Source organism: Pongo pygmaeus, chromosome 20 (assembly GCF_028885625.2).
Source record: "Pongo pygmaeus isolate AG05252 chromosome 20, NHGRI_mPonPyg2-v2.0_pri, whole genome shotgun sequence".
In the NCBI taxonomy this organism is placed as follows: Eukaryota; Metazoa; Chordata; class Mammalia; order Primates; family Hominidae; genus Pongo; species Pongo pygmaeus.
This window is the reverse complement of record NC_072393.2, coordinates 51,947,388-51,967,402: the sequence shown is the minus strand read 5'-3', so window position 1 is coordinate 51,967,402 and position 20,015 is coordinate 51,947,388. Positions and strand designations below refer to the sequence as shown.

Below are 20,015 nucleotides of genomic sequence, written 5' to 3'. Positions count from 1 at the left end.
AGTTCAAGACCCACCTGGTCAACGTGGTGAAACCTTGTCTCTACTAAAAATACCAAAAAATTAAAAAATTAAAAATAAAATAAAAATAAAGGGGGTATTAACAGCAGCAGCAACATCTTCCAAATTAAAGAATGAGACTCAGAGAGGGTAAGGGCATGCCTAAGTCACACAGCATGTAAGTGGCAGAGCTAGAACTCAAACCCAGGCTTGTGCAGGCTGACCTTCACTCCAACGAGCCCCTCCATATAGCTCTGCCAGGATGGAAGGAAAAGGCAGGTTCGGGGATGCCCCTGCCCCAGCTTGGTCTGGGTCTCTGATGTCCCTGACTCTGGCCCCTGCCCAGACTAGGGTGACTGCTCCCCTGAAAGCTCTGGGGTGGGGGTACAAGGGTGCATGGATGATGGCAAAGGGTGCAGCAGCCCCCTCCGCCAGCCTCTGATTGGGGCCCTGCAGTCCCCCAGGATTTGGTGCTTGGAAAGCTGACGTTGGGTTGCTATGGTGATGGGTTTGGGGCGGTTGCCATGGCAGCAGAACTAGCCTGGGTTTAAAAATATCTAGCAGGAGGTTTGTGTTTGTGTGTGAGTGTGAGTGCGTGACCGACCGTGCTGTTGTGTGTGTCCAAACGGGAGGGCTCGATGGGGGGATCGCAGGGTTGGGGCTACAGGCATGACTCGGGGGTGGGGGCTGAGAGGCACACAGCTTTCCATGTGTGTTGTGCGTGTCACTGAGTGGCCCGTGAAGTCCGGTTATTGTGTGCGTTAGCCTATGTGGGCCGTGTATCTAAATGTGTGTATTTACCCGATTTGTGTGCAAGGAATGACTGAGTCTGTTCGTCAGTCTATACATCACATGTCGCTGATATGTCTTATGTAACATAGGCCATGGATGTCCTGTGGCTTTGATCATGGATTTGTAACTTTTCCGAGTGTGCGGGGCCAAGTGTGGAGCTGTCGTGGCTCTGAATGTGTGCACCTGGGACATACCTGCATATTAGATGTGTGTCTTTCTATTTGTGGATGACAGCCTGTGTTGTGGCTTTGTGACTGCATGACTGAATGTGCACTGCAGATGAGTGTGTATGTGTGTGTACGTGTGCCTATCCCCTGTAAGTGTGTCTGTGTGAGATTGTGTTGAGACCGTGCACCTGCAGCAGGGCCAGTGTGACTCTGTGTGTGTCACACAGAGGGGGAACATTCACAGCTAACTTCATGGATGTTGGGATATGTACCTGTGTGGTGTGAGGCTATTTGACTCAAAGGGTCTAAGGTGTGGTACTCAGCCTGACCCCCGTATCTCCCTGCATCCCTCTAGCCTCTTCCCCGTCTCCATGGCAACCAGCTCCTCAGCTCCCTCCAGGAAGATGGAGGGGGAGGATCCAGACTGCAGTGGACCACAGCCCCCTCCCATCCCCCTTGGCTCTGGGGACAATGTGGGGGAGGGGACAGATGGGTAGCCACCCCATCCACCCCAGGCCATCTGCTACCCACCCCCATCCTGAGGACTTGAGAGCATGGCAAGGGAGGAGCAGGGGGTGGGTTGGAGCCGATCCCCCTGCCGCAGATCACACAGTGTCCACAATTACCTGCATCCAGACCCCTTCTGAGCCTAATCTTGCCTCTGACCAACACAGGAAGGAAAGATTCCTTGGAGATTAAGAACCCAGGAAAAAGGAAATTCTTGTATCAAGGAACACAGAATAATAGCAATGATCCATTCCAAAGAAAGGCACCCTAGTTCCAATGACTTTGGGCTCTGAAATGGGACTTGTCCTGCGTTCTCATCCCAGTTTCTCTCTCTCAAGCTGTGTGCCCTTGAAGAAGCCACCCTCGATGTTCCCAGGCCTCCACTTTGTCATCTGAAAACAAATTTTTCTTAATGACATGAGTAGTAATACTGTACAAGGGCCAAGGCTGTTTTGTTCTCTATTGTATCGCAGCATCAGGGACAGTGCCTGGCACTTAGTAGGTAGGCCCTAAGTACTGTTGTTTGAATGGAGAGCCAGTTGTGCCCCAGGGCAGGTGCTGCAGGCTGCAACTCCAGCTCAGTGAATTCAATCCTCTGAGCCCTTTCAGCACCACGGTGTTGATTCTTCAAAGGATGGATGAAAGATTTGAAGAGGAATTTCCCAGCTGAAAGGATTGAAAAAGAGTGAAGTGAAATTTCTTTCTCTTTCTTTCTTTTTTTTTTTTTTTTTTTTTTTTGCTTTTTTGAAACAAGGTTTTGCTCTGTCTCCCAGGCTCGAATCTAGTGGCTTGATCATGGCTGACTGCAGCCTCAAACTCCTGTGCTCAAGAGAGCCTCCCACCTCAGACTCCAGAGTACCTGGGGCTACAAGCATGTGCTACCACGCCTGGCTAATTTAAAAAAAAATTTTTTTTGTAGAGATGGGGTCTCACTATATTGTTGCCCAGCTCGTCTCAAACTCCTGGGCTCAAGTGATTCTTCCGCCTCGGCCTCCCAAAGTGCTGGGATGACAGGCGTGAACCACCGCGCCCAGTCGAAATTTCTTGTCTTGACCAAGTGAAGTCAAAGTAAGCTCCTAAGGCTGTTTCCTCATCTGTAGAATAGGGATAATAAGTGTAACTCACAGAGCTGGTCGCTCTAGGGATTAAAAGCGATAACGTCTGTGACGCGCTTGCTTGGAACCGGACCTGGCACACAGTAAGTGCTCAATAAACGTTCATTCAAGGTGAGGAGTGAGGACGGCTTGGAGGAGCCCAGGGTCCTCCCAGCAGCCTGGGGGAGTCCGGTCCAGCTCTCTGCCGCCGGGAGGGGCGTGGCCAACCCAGAGGGAAGTGGTCCAGGCTTCAAGGCTGGACCAATGGGGGCGCCGAAGGGCGTGGCCCTACCCGGCATGGGCGTGACCTCGTGGGGTGGGAGGGGCCAGGCGCTGTGGGAGCCTCCGGGAAGAAGATGCTCGGGCCAGCAGCCACCGCCAGCCCCGTCGCCGCCGCCGCCCGCGCCCGCCGCCCCCCGGGCCCCCACTAGCGGCCGCCTCCGCCTCCCACTCCGGCCACGCTCCTCCGGCCCCCCACCCCGAGCAGGGTCTGGGGGGCTCGGCCCTCTTGCCCCAGGGAGCCAAGAAGAAGGGGGGAGTCCCGTCCCCCCAGTGGCGCGTCCAGTCCCCAGCCTCTGTGGTCCCAGGAGAGACCCCACCCCTCAGTTCTTTCCTGGCCCTATCGGAGACCCCCCTCGGCCCTGCCATCCTGCTCACGGCCGCTCTCCAGGCTCTGTCAGCCCCCCGAGAACCGGCTCCCCCCTACCCCCGCCTTCCCTCTCCGGGGCTCCCCCTCCCCCACCCCTCCACCGCCCCCTCCCCCTCCCACGTCCCCTCCCCTCCCCCTCCCCCGCCCCCCGCCCCCCGCCCCCCCCAACATGAGGATGATGGCCGCCGGCGCGGTGCACGGCCTCTTCACGGCCTCCGCGGCCCCGCAGCCGCCGCCGCCCCCGCCGCCGCCGCCGCCGCAACCCCAGCCTCCCCAGCAGCCGTCGCCGCCGCCACAGCAGCCGCCGCCGCCGCCGCCGCAGCCGCCGCAGCAGCAGCAGCCGCCGCCCCAGGCCCCCCCCATGGAGCCCGAGGCCCCGGATTCCCGCAAGAGGCCCCTCGAAACGCCCCCCGAGGTGGTCTGCACCAAGCGCAGCAACACGGGAGGTGAGAAAGGGCTGCGGCTCGGGGCGGGGGAGCGGGCAGGGGGCCTCGCCTTTCTCCATCCTTTCCCCCCCCTCCCGTGGCAGGTGCAAGGGCTCTGGGGAGGGGAGAGACACCCCTCCCCGAGGCGGGGGACAGAGCGGGGAGTTGAGGAGGGGGCTGGACCCCCTCCTCCTCTCGCTGAGGCCCGGGGCTGGGAGCTTTGTCTGCGAGGAGAGGGGTGGGGGGGAGGGGGTGATAAGTGTCCTTGGGGGGCGCAGAAGATGGGGGGCGTGGGAGCCTCAGGGCAGGTGTCTGTGTGTCCTTGAGGGGTGTGTGATGTGACCCTTTCGGAGCAGGGGTGTTCCCCGGGCTCGTGTGTCCTGGCTGGGGGAGGGGAAGGAGTAGAGGCCTGTGGACCGGGAGCTTCCCAGCCTCCCTCCCTGGGGATGTCCTGAACAAGGGTTGTCCCAGAGGGAGGCTTGTGTGGCCCTGGCCGGATCGTGCGTGGGGACAGGCTGGGTGGGTGTGTGGGGTGAAATGGAGGAAATGGTGGGTGTGTAAAGCTAGGTAGGAGAATGTGAGGCTAGGACAGGTGTGTATGTGTGTGCGTGTGTGTGTATGTGTGCCCTCTACGGCCTGGATGTGTGACATTAGGGATCAGGAATATGACAGCATAGAGGGGCTGTATGAGAAAGACAGTGGACAGGGGCTGGGCTCCATGTTTGAGACCCTCCAGCGGGTACGTGTGACAAGGAAAGGTGTGTGCTTGTCACCCCCGAGGGGGCTGTAGCAGAGTGTGACACATGAGAGGGTGTGTGTGACATGCAAGGGGGTGTGTGGGGGACGCCGAATGGGCTGGCCCTGAGCGTGAGCCAGAATAGGCCGTGTAGCTCAGAGGAAAGGGGTCCAATGTGTGTGACACAGGCGTGGCTGGGGTGGGGTGGGACTCAGAGAAGCTGGTGAGGGGATGTGACAAGAAAAGGGTGTGGGTGTGACTCCAGAGAGGCTGTGGCTTGGTGTGACACATGGAGGTGTGCAACAGTGACATCAGAGGGGGTGTGTGCAACAGGGAAGGTGGGTGTATGACGAGGGAGAGGCTGGGGCTTGTGGGTGAAACGCACGAGGGTGTGTAAAAAGGAGAAGGAAGGATGGGTCCCCATGTGACAGGGCACGTGTGCATATGACACCCAGCTGTGTGTATGGGTGTAACAAGGAGAGGTGTGTGTGTGAAATGGCTGAGTGTGTGACACCAGAGATATGGGGATGATTCTGCATGTGTTTGACAAGGGAGGCTGTGTGTGTGTCCCTGTGTATTGGAGATTGCCGAATGTTTGACACCACGGAACGCGGTGTGAGGGAAGAGAGGGGCTCTCCCTGGGTGTGTGACCCAAGGAGGTGTGTGTACCAGAGAAGAAAAGCCCAGCTGGGAACTCTAGGTGCATGCCCTGCCGTGGGGGGCTCAGGGAAGAGGTGGGGTTTTTTGGGGTCCTCAGAGCCCAGTCCTCTAGCTCCCTGGTAGGAGGGAGACCCTGCAGCGGACAAGCCCCTCCCCGCGGTCACCTTGCCAAAATCTCCACTTCCTCTGGCCTTTTCCTCCGGATGGGAGAGGGATGGCTTCAGGCAGAGTGCACCCTTTCCTCTCCACCAGGCCTGGCAGTGGGTGGGGTGGGGACCTCCCACCTCCTCCCTACAGATGAATACAAGCCGACTTTCTTCCTCCCATCCTAGCCCTCCCCCACCTCCATCCAGGTGGGACAGGAATCAGGGACCCCCTGGATGCCTGTGAGGGTGTCCAGCAGAAATTGGAGGAAAGGGAAGTTGGGGGAGGGGATGGGAGGGAGTTTCCTGTCCTTCTTCCTGCTCCCCCACCCCCAGCACACACATGAATATGTCCCCGACTTCCTTCCCTCCTTCCCGCCCCACTGCTGTTCCCAGTCCTGGAGAGGTCAGGGACCCAGGAGGTCCCTGAGCCCAGCCAGACTGTCTAGCCCTCCACCCACCGACCTCCAGAGGGTAGGGGGTTCCCGCCTTTCTCTTAAAGGAACTGAGATGCTTAGAATCTGATCACTTCGCAGCACAACTTAACACTGACGCCACTGCTGCTAATAACAGTCACATCTGCCTACTTGGCACCTACTACTCTGAGATATGGGTTAATATCTCAGTACAACCCCTGGGAGAGATGATTTGAGCATCTTTTTACAGATGAGGAAAACTGAGGCTCAGCAAAATGAAACCGCTTGCCCAAGGTCACACGGTTTCTAAGTGATGGAGCTAGAATTTACCCAACCCTGGGCTGCCTGGTTCCGGAGCTCCTGGACATAACCACTGTGCTATCCTGCCTCCCTCCACAGCGGGGAAACTAGGATGAGCCTTTAGGGACCATTTCCTCCAGACTGTCTCCCACCCCACTTCTGTTTACTCATGGGGAAACTGAGGCCGGGAGATGCAGAGGGACAGGCCTCCATCGACAGAAACGTACTCAGGGGCAGGGCTGGGTAAGGGTCCAGGACTTTGATCCCAAAATTGAGGGCTTCTTTCAATAATATACATTCATAGCTGGGGGATGCTGGGTCAACCCATCACCTTTTCTGAGCCTCAGTGTCCTCATCTGCCATGTGGGCACATAAAAATGACCATAAGGGGCTGGGCACGGTAGCTCATGCCTGTAATCCCAGCACTTTGATAGGCTGAGGCAGGTGGATCATTTGAGGTCAGGAGTTCGAGAACAGCTTGGCCAACATGGTGAGACCCCATCTCTACTAAAAATACAAAAATTATCGGGGCATGGTGGCGGGCGCCTATAGTCCCAGCTACTCAGGAGGCTGAGGCAGGAGAATCGCTTGAATCCAGGAGGTGGAGGTTTTAGTGAGCCAAGATCGCACCACCACACTCCAGCCTGGGCAACAGAGCGAAACTCCATCTCAAAAAAAAAAAAAAAAAACCCACAAGGATAATACTAACAATAGCTACCTATATTATTGTTTAATGCCTTACATGCAATTTCATATCATTCTCCCAACACGCTATGATGGAATGATAATAATCAGTTATAATAATGGCTAGACTTATGATACTACAGTATGCCAGGAACTATCATGGGAAGTGCTTGACATGGATCAATTCCTTAATCCTTACAACAATTCTATCATGTTAACCCATGTTACGGATGAAAAACTGAGGCACAGAGAGGTTAAGTCACTTGCCCAACGTCACTCAGCTGATAAGCAGCAGAACCATGATGTGAACTTAGGCGGCTGGCTCCATTGTATGGGGAGACACTAGAATGGACCCTATTTTTAGATGGGGAAACTGAGGCTCAGAGGGGTGAGGGCTTTTCCTGGGTGTCCCAGCAAGCAGTGGCCTACTGGACAGATGAGATTCTTGCCCCACTCCTGCCCGCTTCTGGGAGCAGATGGGAGAAGTGGAGGAGATGGTGGCAGTTCACACTTGCTTCTGGGCACTGTGAGTGGCTGGCAGATGCTGCTGGGAGGAAAACAAGGCACTAAGGGCAGGAAGACTTGGGTGAAGAGGTTGGACGGAAACTCTAGTCAGGGACTCTTTGCAGAAATAAATGACCCCAGTCTGGCAGGACAATAACAAACAGTGGCCCCCTTGGTACAGATCGTAACTCTTAAGCTACAGCAATAATGACCCCCGTACTCCTGACTATATTCCCGCCTCTGTCAACCCCCCCAAAATAAAAACCCATATACAGACACACATACATATCTCACACCCTCAACATAGCTTACACCAGCCAGATCTTGCTCCTAACATCCCTCTTTTTTTTTTTTTTTTTTCTGAGACAGAGTCTCACTCTGTCACCCAGGCTTGGAGTGCAGTGGTGCAATCATGGCTCACTGCAACTTTGACCTCTCAGGATCAGGCGATGCTCCCATCTCAGCTTCCCCAGTAGCTGGAACTACAGGTGTGCATCACCACGCCTGACTAATTCTTTGAATTTTTTTGTAGAGACAGGGTCTTACTATGTTGCCCAGGCTGGTCTCAAATTCTTGATCTCAGGTGATCCACCCACTTCATCCTCTCAAGGTGCTGGGATTACAGGTGTGAGCCACCATTCCCAGCCACATCCCTCATTCTTTGTTTTTTGTTGTTGTTGTTTATTTTGTTTTGTTTTGTTCTGTTTTTTGAGACAGAGTCTCGCTGTATCGCCCAGGCTGGAGTGCAGTGGCGCCATCTCAGCTCACTGCAACCTCCACCTCCTGTGTTCAAGTGATTCTTGTACCTCAGCCTCCCGAGTAGCTGGGATTACAGGCATGTGCCACCATGCCTGGCTCACTTCTGTATTTTTAGTAGAGACGGGGTTTCATCAGTTGACCAGGCTGATCTCGAACCCCTGACCTCAGTTGATCCACCCACCTCGGCCTCCCAAAGTGCTGGGATTACAGGCGTGAGCCAGCATGCCCGGCCACATTCTTTATCACGAAGTCAACATCACCAGGGTTAAGAGCCCCTCCTAGAATGAGCTCTTTCAGGATTCATATCTTGCCACTGTCATGTGCTTGGTGTGGAATCCTCAGGCGAGTTATTTTACTGCTCTGAGCCTCAGCCTGCTTGTCTGAATCATGGAGGCAGGAAGATCTACCTCTCTGGGTTGTGTGCGTTAGATGAGATTGCGTATGTGAAGCACGTAGCGTAAGGCTGGTAGATGGTAAGTGCTCAGTAAACAGTCGCTATCATCATCATCATTATTATTATTATATAAGTGTCATTGAGTATGTCATTTTCCCTTTTCACCATCCACCATCCAATGGTGATTCACTCCAAGAAAACCGTGGCCCATCTGCCTTTCTTTCACTTAGAGACAGTCACAACTCAAGGCAGCATCACACCTTTCAGCATCTCATCCCTACATAAGCACACTCTAGTTGTATTGCATTTCACACCAAATAGGCAACACCGCCATTCACAGAAACACATCACATGCCTGAAGTCCCACCCCTCCTCGGCAGTACTGCTCCCACCCCACACCCTCTCTGCCAGCAGCATCCCCACAGGCTCCTGATGACAATACCGATGTCAAATCCCAGCCTCCTCGTACCCTCATAGAACATGCCAGCTCTCCCATCCCCAGCCCCCAAACAAAACCATGAGGTGCCATGAGGACAACACCCAACATTGATGTTGCATCCGGACACACTAACACCAAAAAAACACTTCAACAACCCACACAACTTCAGCTTTACCTTTGTCATTCATGACCCCCAAGATCAAAGCCACCTTAGAGGGTGAACTCTCTGACACTAAAATGGGCCACTCTTACTACAACACCCCAAATTTCTTGGGTAGGCAATTGTTATTTATGGAAGGGGGAAGGGAGTATTGGCTGATTTTTTTTTTCTTTTTTGAGATGGAGCCCTGCTGTGTGACCCAGGCTGGAGTGCAGTGGCGCAATCACGGCTCATTGCAACCTGTGCCTCCCAGGTTCAAGTGATTCTCCTGCCTCGGCCTCCCAAGTAGCTGAGATTACAGGCATGCCACAACCATGCCCGGCTAACTTTTGTATTTTTAGTACAGACAGGGTTTCACCTTGTCAGCCAAGCTGGTCTCAAACTCCTAACCTCAGGTGATCTGCCCACCTCGGCCTCCCAAAGTGCTGGGATTTTTGAAATCCGTCAGAAGCATCCCTGAGGGGGTGGATACCAAAGGAGCAAGAGCAGAGACTCAGTGACTAGAAGGGGAAAGACGGCACCTTTCCAAGGTGGAAATGTTTGAAATTGCAGCAGGAAATTAATCAGGAGACCTGAACTTGCTATCTTCAGTTCTTCAGACTCTGACATCGGGTAGAGGGAGCTGCCTGGACTCAAGGGAAGAGTGAAGAGTGGGATGGGAATGGGTGGGTGCGGAGTTCTGGCATGTAGATTCTGCCTCACTGGAAGGGAGAACTTTCTCACAAGCAGTGCCTTGGTTGTTCAAACAGGGTGGGCGTGCGTGATGGCTGAGGGCTCCGAGTTCAGCTGAGGTCACGTGTCTGCCCTTGCTGCGAGGAAGGCTGGTTAATAGAGACCTGGTTTCTTTCTGGGGAGGTAGGACTCACATGGTGGGAAACTTCCCCAAACAGAAAAGATGTGCATAAAATTCTGGAAAGGACCAGCACAGACTGATGCTCACAATAGGGGACTCCTGGGAATTCAAGTTCTGAGTCTCTACAGGTGGGAGGTCTTAGCCAATCACTGTCCATAGGAGACTCACTTGAAGAGGGGGCTCCAGGCATCAGATTCGCACTAGTCTGATACAGGGACCATCAAGCCACCCACAAGATGATTTAAGGTGGTCCATGGACAAACATTTTTTTCATTTTTGAACATTGTATGTTTATATTAATGTATGTTAGGGAGAACAAAAACATAACCAGCCCTTCAAGCTCCAATTGTTAGCAACAATTTTTAAATTTCTTCTTTCTTTATTTTTTTTATTTGACACGGAGTTTCGCTCTTATTGCCCAGGCTGGAGTGCAGTGGCACGATCTCAGCTCACTGCAACCTCCGCCTCCCGGGTTCAAGCAATTCTCCTGCTTCAGCCTCCCAACTAGCTGGGATTACAGGCATGCGCCTCCACGTCTGGCTAATTTTTTGTATTTAGTAGAGACGGGGGTTTCACCATGTTGGTCAGGCTGGTCTCGAACTTCTGACCTCAGGCAATCCAGCTGCTTCGGCCTCCCAAAGTGCTAGAATTACAGGTGTGAGCCACCGCACCCGGCCTAATTTCTTCTTTAAATGGATGCATTTAGGCCAGGTGCGGTGGCTCACACCTGTAATCGCAGAACTTTGGAAGGCTAAGGTGGGCAGATCCCTTGAGCCCAGGAGTTCAAGATCAGCCGGGGCAACATGGTGAAACCCCGTCTCTACTAAACATACAATAAATAAATAAGTAAATAAATGCATTTAAAATTTAAAAGGAATTTAAAGGAAAGGGACCTTGTCTGTTCCCTGCTGCATCCCCAGCACCTGAACCAAGGACTGGAAAGCCATGGGTGCTCAGGAAGGATTTGTTGGACGAAGGGAAGGAAGAGGGAGAGAAGAAGAGAAGAAAGAATAATTCCAGTACAGAAGGACATAAAAGGGGCAAAATTCTAGAAGGTGGCATGAGAAAGACAGGAATTAGAGAGAGGCTGAGTGCAGAGAATGGAGACAAGGTCTCACTTATATCAGTGAGAGGACATTCCTCCTCCAAGAAGGAGGGAAAAGTTTGGGACAGCCCCCTAGGGAAATGGGTGATTAACAAAGTAGGATTGCCCCTCCTTCTCCTACCTTTCAACCCAACCCCCAAACCCCACGTATAGGGTGCTTGCTGTGTGTCTGATGCTGTGATAAGAACTGAACTTGTGTTCATGGTGTAGGCAATACTGATAATGATGATATCTAACATTTCTCAAATCTTCTATGTGCCTGGGACCATCCGAAGTACCTTTCCTTACATTTCCTCACTTCATTAATCACAGTAACCCCATGAAGTAGCACTATCATGATTCCCATTGTATAGATGAGGAAAACTGAGGCCCAAAGAGGTGAGGCGACTTGCCCAAGGGCATAGAGCCCATCAGTGGCAAAATTCACTTTTTTTTTGAGACACAGTCTCACTCTGTCACCCAGGCTGGAGTGCAGTGACGCAATCTGGGCTCACTGCAACCTCTGCCTTCTGGATTCAAACGACTCTCCTGCCCCAGCCTCCCGAGTAGCTGGGAGTACAGGAATGTGCCACCAGGCCTAATTTTTGTAGTTTTAGTAGAGACGGGAGTTTCACCATGTTGGCCAGGCTGGTCTCGAACTCGTGACCTTAAGTGATCCACCCGCCTTGGCCTCCCAAAGTGCTAGGATTACATGTGTGAGCCACTGCACTCGACCACAAACATCACTCTTAGTCTAGAGTTGCTTCTGCTGTTTCATACAAAAATTCTCAGGGACAGTTTGAAGAAGTACAAGAGAGAGGGGGCAGAAAATGGGGAAGAGGGTGACCCCAGTTTTCTTCAGAGAAGATGAATACCTTCCACCCTCAGAGGGAAGCAGGGAAGATGCTCTGGCTGGAGAGAAGATGGGGAGTGAAATTGAAGAAGCAGAGAGAGGATGGAGTCCTAGGGATTAGTGAGAATTCCCTCCCCATGTTTCTGAGCCTTCCGGAGATAAAGGACCCCATATCTGTGACAAGTTTAGGGTGAGGGTGGGGAAGAGGACATATCCATGAGTCCATGGAAGAGAATGAATTCAGTAGGGGTCACAATGATTGGTAGGAAGGCACCAGAGAGGGGTTAATTACCTAATAGGCTTAATGGTCTGATTAAGCAAGTTTAAGAGGATTGCCTTGGTGTCAGGAAACTCCTTAATTCTGGACCCTTCCCCATGCCTGCAAAGCCACATCTAGCCCCTCTTCCCACACCCCCATCTTACACACATAAGGAAACACAGAACTTTCATCTTTAGAGACCAGGCAGAGGCCGGGCATGGTGGCTCACGCCTGTAATCCCAACACTTTTGGAGGCCGAGGAAGGTGGATCCCTTGAGCTCAGGAGTTCGAGACCAGCCTGAGCAACATGGCAAAACTCCGTCTCTACAAAAAATTTTAAAATTACCTAGGAGTGGTGGCATGCGCCTGTAGTCCCAGCTACTTGGGAGGCTGAGGCAGGAGGATCACTTGAGCCCAGGAGGTCGAGGCAGCAGTGAGCTGTGATGGCACCACTGCACTCCAGCCTGGGCAACAGAGAGAGAGAGAGATCAGACAGCATTGGAGCAGTTTCTCTTTTATCTGTTCTATATGTTGAGGTTTTACATGAGACATTGAAAATAGGCTTCCTGGCTGGGCTCTGTGGCTCACTCCTTTAATGGCAGCACTTTGAGAGGCCAAGGTTCGAGACCAGCCTGGCTAACATGGTGAAACCCCATCTCTACTAAAAATACACACACACACACACACACACACACACACACACACACAAAATTAGCCAGGCGTGGTTGTGGGCACCTGTAATCCCTGCTACTCCACAGGCTGAGGCAGGAGAATCGCTTGAACCCGGGAGGCGGAGGTTGCAGTGAGCCAAGATCGCGCCATTGCACTCCAGCCTGGGTGACAAGAGCGAGATTGTCTCAAAAAAAAAAAAAAAAAAAAAAAAAAAAGAAGAAAAGAAAAAAAAAAAAAAGAAAATAGGCTTCCTTTGCTTAAAATAAAAAGTGGAAAAACCATTGGGAGATGGTTTAAGACCTTAAAATTTGGAAGCAGGATGGCCTGACTCCTCCCTTTCTTTTCCCAGTGCTTATTGCAAACCTAGTATGTGCTGTTCAAGTTTTGGGGACACTGTTCAAGTCCCTAGGACATGGGTGAGCTCTATGGATGTGATCCACAGTGGATCTCTGTGATCAGTTACTCTGAAGGCATGAAACAGGGGGATTCATCCCATCTTTGGGGTTCAAGGAAAGCTTACAAAAAGAAGCAACATTTGAGTGAGAACCTAAAGGACAAAAGATATTGACTGAGGAGGGCCGGGCGCGGTGGCTCACGCCTGTAATCCCAGCACTTTGGGAGGCCGAGGCGGGCAGATCACGAGGCCAGGAGACTGAGACCATCCTGGCCAAAATGGTGAAACCCCGTCACTACTAAAAATACAAAAATTAGCTGGGCGTGGTGGCGGGCACCTGTTGTCCCAGCTACTCGGGAGGCTGAGGCAGGAGAATGGCGTGAACCGGAGAGACAGAGCTTGCGGTGAGCCGAGATCGCGCCACTGCACTCTAGCCTGGTGACAGAGCGAGACTCTGTCTCAAAAGAAAAAAAAAAAAAGAAACGGACTGAGGGGAAGAGAAGCTGCCAGGCACAGAGCATGCGCAAAAGCCCTAAGGTGGGAACGAGCAGGGCACGTTTAAGGAACAAAAAGCGCACTGAACCTGAGGCCCACAGAGGAAGATGAGAAAGTGAAGCTGGAAAAGTGGGTGGGGCCAAGTCACAAAGGGTCGCCAGGCTGGAGTGGAGTGCAGTGGCGCGATCTCGGCTCACTGCAACTTCTGCCTCCTGGGTTCAAGCGATTCTCCTGCCTCAGCCTCCCATGTAGCTGGGACTACAGGCATGCGCCACCACACCCGGCTAATTTTTGTATTTTTAGTAGAGACGGGGTTTCACTATGTTGGCCAGGATGGTATCCGTCTCTTGACCTCGTGATCTGCCCACCTCCGCCTCCCAAAGTGCTGGGATTACAGGCGTGAGCTACCGCGCCCGGCCGCAAAGGGTCTTCTTATACTGAGAGGGATCCAGAATTTCCACCCTGGAAGCACGTAGGGGCAACAGGGGGCAGGGGAGGCTAGATACTTGCCTTGAGACTGCATTAACAAAATGCTTTTCACATGATCAAGAAAACTGGTTTATAATAAGCAAGGTGCGGTGGCTCACGCCTATAATCCCAGCACTTTAGGAGGCCGAGGTGGGTGGATCACTTGAAATCAGGAGTTTGAGACCAGCCTGACCAACATGATGAAACCCCGTCTCCACTAAAAATACAAAAATTAGCCACGTGTGGTGGCGGGCGCCTGTAGTCCCAGCTACTCGGAAGTCTGAGGCAGGGGAACCCCTTACACCCGGGAGGTGGAGGTTGCAGTGAACCAAGACTGCACCGCTGCACTCCAGCCTGGGCAATAGAGCAAGGCCGTATCTCAGGAAAAACAAAAAAAGAAAAAGAAAGAAAGAAAAGGAACAGAAAAATTGGCCTATAACAAAGAATGGCCAAAACTCCACAAGCTGCCACTGGCACTGCATCTAGGTCTTCGAGGCTGTCCTTCATCGTGTTGGTCCCCCCAGGAGTGGAGGGTGTTAAGCAATGATGGGAGGAGACTGAATCAGAATTGGATTTGTATCTGAGCCCAGTAGCTGTGTTCCTGTCCTTGGGCTGGTGGTGACCATGGGCTGGTGCCTTCACTTCTCTGTGCCCCTCTATGCCTCAGTTTCCTCTTGTGTAAAAATGGAGCTCATTCCACCCGCCTCACCGGGAGGTTGTGAGGAACGGACGAGATCAAGCTCACAAAGCACTCAGCACAGCGCCTGATCAAAAGTGAGTGTTCGGAGCATCCCCAGCGTCCGGCCTTCCTCTGCCTCCCCGCTCACCGCTTCCACCTGTCAGACCGCCCTCACCTCCTGCCTGGACCATTGCAGTCACCACCTCACTGGGCCCCCAGCTCTCCCACCGTTGCTTCTCACGGTCTGCTCCCCTCATGGGTATCAGAGGAATCCTCCTAAAACCTAAGTCAGGCCACATCCCTGCCATGGCTCCATCTCACTTGGGGTAAAAGTTAAGGACCTCACTGTGGCCTGTGAGCCCCATCACCCCTCACCACCAGCACCCCTCTCTGTCCTCATCTCCTCCCACTCTTCCCCTCTCTCATTCAGCCCCAGGGACGGGGGCCTCCTTAGTCCCTCTGGAAGAGCACAGGCACAGTCTCACTTCAGGGCCTTTGCACTCACTCGTCCTTCACATAGCCACGTGGTTCCGTTCCTTCCTTAATATCCTGGTGATCATAATAGTTCAGAGCATGGACTCCAAATCTCAGCTCTGCCACCTACAAATGCCCTTGGGTGATTTCTTCACCTTTGTTTCCTCATCTGTATGATGGGTTCCTTCATAGGATAAGTGTGAAAATTCAAAGGACTGGTATTTGGAAAGTACTTAGAACAGTGTAGCACCTATCAGGTGCTGCAAAAGTGTGTGATGATGAATAAAGCATGCCACATTCTTAAGAAGAGCTTCCCTGGCCTCCCTCTCTGACACTGCAGCCTCCCACCCTCCCTGACCCCCTTTTCCTGCCTTTTTTGTGTCATTAGGAGTCCCACCATCTGACATGAAATATACTGTCTGTCTTCCCCACCTAGAAGAATGTAGCTAGCTGTGCGAGCTCTTGGCTGAATCACTAAAACTCTTTCGGCCTTATTTGCCTCATTTGCCCACAAATCGGGGAGCTTTGTCTATTTTCTTCTTGGCTGTTTCCCTAGACCAGTGCCAGGCACGTAGCAGGTGCTCAATAACTATTTGTTGAATGAATGAGTGAATGAAGATCATTATTTGTATTATTCTCCATACTGCTACTGTGACCCCTGGGGTTTCCTCTGCTCACCCCCTCCAAAGGTGAAGACCCCTCCCCCACTGACCCCCCTCCACCCTGTGTGCCCCTGCAGAGGAAGGCGAATACTTCCTGAAGGTGCTGATCCCCAGCTACGCGGCGGGCTCCATCATTGGCAAGGGCGGGCAGACCATCGTGCAGCTGCAGAAGGAGACGGGAGCCACCATCAAGCTCTCCAAGTCCAAAGACTTCTACCCCGGTGAGCCCCTGCCCAGGTCTCTGCCCTAGGCGCCCCGCCCCCCCGCCTTTCTCCCTTTCTCCCTCCCACCTGGGACCTAGATGAGGGGGAAGGTCTGCCCTAAGGGCAGTGACAGTGGTGGGGAGGGGGCCTCCCCTCCCCCTAAGGGGACAGAGCTGCCCCCAGCCCGAGGGGCCTGGCCGAGCAGATGGGGGTGGGGGCAGGGCAAGACAATGGGCCTGCTGCATATTCATGAGCTCATTTGCATGATGCGCTGGCAGATGTGTCTTTTCCCACACACCTGCCCCCTCTGGTCAGTTGGAGGAGCGAGGGTGGGGAGGGAGGCAGGTGTCAGGGCGTCCCTCCGGGCTTGGGGGCCAGCCAGCCATGTTCCACACACGTGCTCCCCCCTTTGGAATTCTGTCACCCCCTCTTGCCCAGTCTCACTGGTTTTCTCTGTCTGGGTGTCATTCTTTATGTGTCTCCCTCTCATTCTGTTTCTGACTTCTCGTCTCTTGCTCCCCTCTGCCTCTCTCTGTCCATCTCTCTGGTTCTGTTTGGATACCCCCCATCTCTTGTCCTCTTCATCTGTCCTCTGCTTTCCCTGTCCCTCCCCTCATCTTTCGTTCTCCTTTTGTCTTCCTGTCTCTCTCCCCATCCTTTCCTTCCCTCCACCTCTCATAGTCTCACGTTTTTCCTTTCCTCCTCTCTCTCTGAATTCTGTTCAATCACCCATTCAACCAGTATCTACTAGCCCCCTCTCACTGGGGTCCTCCTCTGCGGGCGTCACCCATTTCTTTCTGCCTCTGCTTGTCTGTCTCTCCCTTCCTGTGTCTTTTTTCCTAAGTCTCAGCTCCCTCCTGGTTTTTTCTTCCCTTCCTCCAAACCCAGTCCCTTTTCTGCCTCTCCCCCTGCTCCATCTTTCTCCCCCAACCATACATTTTCCAAGTCCCCTCCACTCTCTCTATTCCCTCCAAAATCTCTCACCTCTCCCTATCTCCCTCCCAAGACCAATGCCCGACAAGCATCGACATCTAGGACTCCAGGGAAGGCCTCCTGAATTGCATCTTTGGTCCAGTGCTGGTTCTAGTTCATCCTTAATCCCCTTGGATTTTTTAGGTCAAACACCAGAGCTGGAGCCCAGGGTCAGTACGCGCTCATTTTCTCTCTCTCTCTTTCTCTCTCTCTCTCTCTGTCTCTCTCTCTCTCCCCACCCCCTCTCTCTCCTCTTTCCTATCTTTCCCTCTCTCCTCCCTCTCTCTTCTCTCTCATTCTCTCTCTGCTCTCTCTCTCTCTTCTCTCCTCTTCTCTCTCTCTCTCTCCACCATCCACCCCGCCCCCAGCCTCCCATCTCACTAAGCAGCTTTGGCAAGAGGTTTAGAGAAAAATCGAGTGAACCAGGCACACCTCCTCCTTTTCTCTTCCACCCTGGCCCAGTTTTCCCCACTTCCCTGTAGCCCACAAGATATGCATAAGACCTCTCTTCGGAATGTTCCTCCGAGGACACTTGGTTCCTTGCTCCTGGATCACATTCTGTGCCACAAGACATGTCGTCCCCTCCCAGCCCATTGATAACACCGCACAGGCCAGGCAGCTGGGAAACCCAGAAGGCGGGACAGACATTGGTCCTACCAGGTCAAACAGTATTCAGACAAGCAACAGGAGCCAGCGTCTTTCCTCAGCCCCTGGACATGTGGTCAGCCCCCATCCCCACTCCTGGCGTGCAACTTCCAGATCATACAGCATGAGCCGGCTGCTGACTCAGAGAAGCAGGACACAGCCCCCTACGTCCTAGTCCTGTCCCCAGAACCCCACAAGAATGTAGGAAAATGGAAAAGCTACTGCAGGAGACAAAAAAACATTTCCCTCCACTCCTGGCGTGACACCCTGTCATTCATTCATTCACTCATTCATTCAACACACATTCTCTGAGCACTTCCTCTATGCCAGCCCTGTGCTGGACAGAAATGGGGACAATAGCAGTGGCTGAAATGTCCCAGCCTTGCTTCCTTGGTTCTCACATCCCAGTCAGGGAAGCAGACGTCACACCAGTGATGACCCAGAGTGGTCAGGGCTGGGACGGGAGTCCAGAGGTTGGTAGTTGGAGCCCAGGTGGCACAAAGGACCCAGGCCAGGGAGGTCAGGAAGAGCTTCCTGGAAGAGACGACCAGAGTGGTAGGGAAGGATGAGCGAGGTAAAGTGCAGGGAAGTGTGCCCAGGAAGACAAAATGGCATACTCAGAGGCTGCTGAGCAGTTTGGTCAATGTAGCCAAAGCAGACAGAACATGTGAGAAATGACAGTGGAGAAACTGAAAGGGCACTCTGGGCCTAGTAGGTTCGCATGCACACACACTCTCACACACTCACACTCTCACATGCACACTCACACACAGTCTCACACGCTCACACTCACACACACGCTTACACGCACTCTCACACGCTCACACTCACACACACACGCCTACACGCACACTGTCATGCTCACACACTCACACTCATTCACACACACACTCACACCCACACACGCTTACACACACTCACACATGCTCACACACTCACACACACGCTTACACACACTCACACTGTCACACATGGTCACACACAGTCACACACGCTCACACACACTCACACTGTCACACATGCTTACACACACTCACACATACACACACGCTCACACACCCCACTCACACACGCTTACACACACATGCTCTCACACACACTCATTCACACTCACACACTCACACACACACATTCTCCCACACACTCACACACACACATTCTCCCACACACTCACACACTCTCTCTCTCACACACACACACTCTCACACACACACACACACACACACACTGCACTTGGGTGTCTACTACATGAAATAATAACCTACCTGGCACTTAACTCCAAGGGAAGGGCAGAACACACAAATAACCTCCCCTCCTTTGTGGTGGATCCCAAAGCCCTAGATTCAATCCATCCAGGTCATACATGGAGCAACTGAAATGCAGAAAAAGGCAAGTACCTGCCCAAGGGCCACACAGACTCCCTTGTGTCAGCCCAGATCCACCCTGGGGATTCTATTTTTTTTTTTTTTTTTGAGACGGAGTCTTGCTCTGTCACCAGGCTGCAGTGCAGTGGCGTGATCTCGGCTCACTGCAATCCCTGCCTCCTGGGTCCAAGCGAGTCCCCTGCCTCAGCCTCCCGAGTAGCTGGGACTACAGGCATGTGCCACTATGCCCGACTAATTTGTTTTTATTTTTATTTTTTTGTATTTTAGTAGAGACAGGGTTTCACCATGTTGGCCAGGATGGTCTTGATCTCCTGACCTCGTGATCCATCTGCCTCGGCCTCCCAAAGTGCTAGGCTTGAGCCACCGCGACCGGGCACCCTAGGGATTCTAAAACACCATCTGATGTTGAACATCTGCTTGAAGCTTTATACCCTAACTGCTGAAGAAAAGCACAGACACACACACACTTTTTATTTTGTATTTATTTATTTATATTGAGGCAGGGTCTTCCTCTGTTACCCAGGCTGGAATGCAGTGGCACAATCGTGGCTCGCTGCAACCTCAACCTCCTGGGCTCAGGTGATTCTCCCACCTCAGCCTCCTGAGTAACTGGAACTACAGGTGTGCACCACCAGGCCCAGCAGCTCCTTTTTTTTTTTTTTTTTTTTTTTTTTTGAGACAGAGATTCGCTGTTGTTGCCCAGGCTGGAGTGCAATGGCGTGATCTCGGCTCACTGCAACCTCCACCTCCCAGGTTCAAGTGATTCTCCTGCCTCAGCCTCCCAAGTAGCTGGGATCACAGGCATCCATTACCATGCCCAGCTAATTTTTTGTATTTTTAGTAGAGACGGGGTTTCACCATGTTAGCAGGCTGGCCTCGGACTCCAGACCTCAGGTGATCCACCCGCCTTGGCCTCCCAAAGTGCTGGGATTACAGGCATGAGCCACTGCGCCTGGCCTGTATATTTTTTTTGTAGAGATGGGGTCTCACTATATTGCCCAGGCTGAACTCCTGAGTTCAAGCCCTCCATCCACCTTGGCCTCCTAAAGTGATGGGATTGCAGGCATAAGCCACTGTGCCCCACCACACAC

The 20,015-nt window shown here is 52.8% G+C and overlaps 2 protein-coding genes across 2 annotated transcripts in view; both read left to right on the top strand.

The window, feature by feature from the left end:
• The first annotated feature begins 2,910 nt into the window (after positions 1 to 2,910).
• The window catches only part of NOVA2 (NOVA alternative splicing regulator 2), a 34,986-nt gene continuing 17,881 nt past the window's right edge, over positions 2,911 to 20,015 (top strand). The window contains exons 1-2 of the mRNA XM_054466258.2: positions 2,911 to 3,652; positions 15,797 to 15,940. Coding sequence (XP_054322233.1) covers positions 3,376 to 3,652; positions 15,797 to 15,940 — 421 coding nt within the window. The 5' untranslated portion in view covers positions 2,911 to 3,375. The remainder of the gene's footprint in view (positions 3,653 to 15,796; positions 15,941 to 20,015) is intronic.
• On the top strand, positions 16,160 to 17,789 carry LOC129021156 (uncharacterized). Its single transcript, XM_054466259.1, has 2 exons — positions 16,160 to 17,064; positions 17,357 to 17,789. The coding sequence occupies exons 1-2, from the start codon at positions 16,186 to 16,188 to the stop codon at positions 17,489 to 17,491; spliced, it is 1,014 nt and encodes a 337-aa protein (XP_054322234.1). The 5' UTR covers positions 16,160 to 16,185; the 3' UTR covers positions 17,492 to 17,789.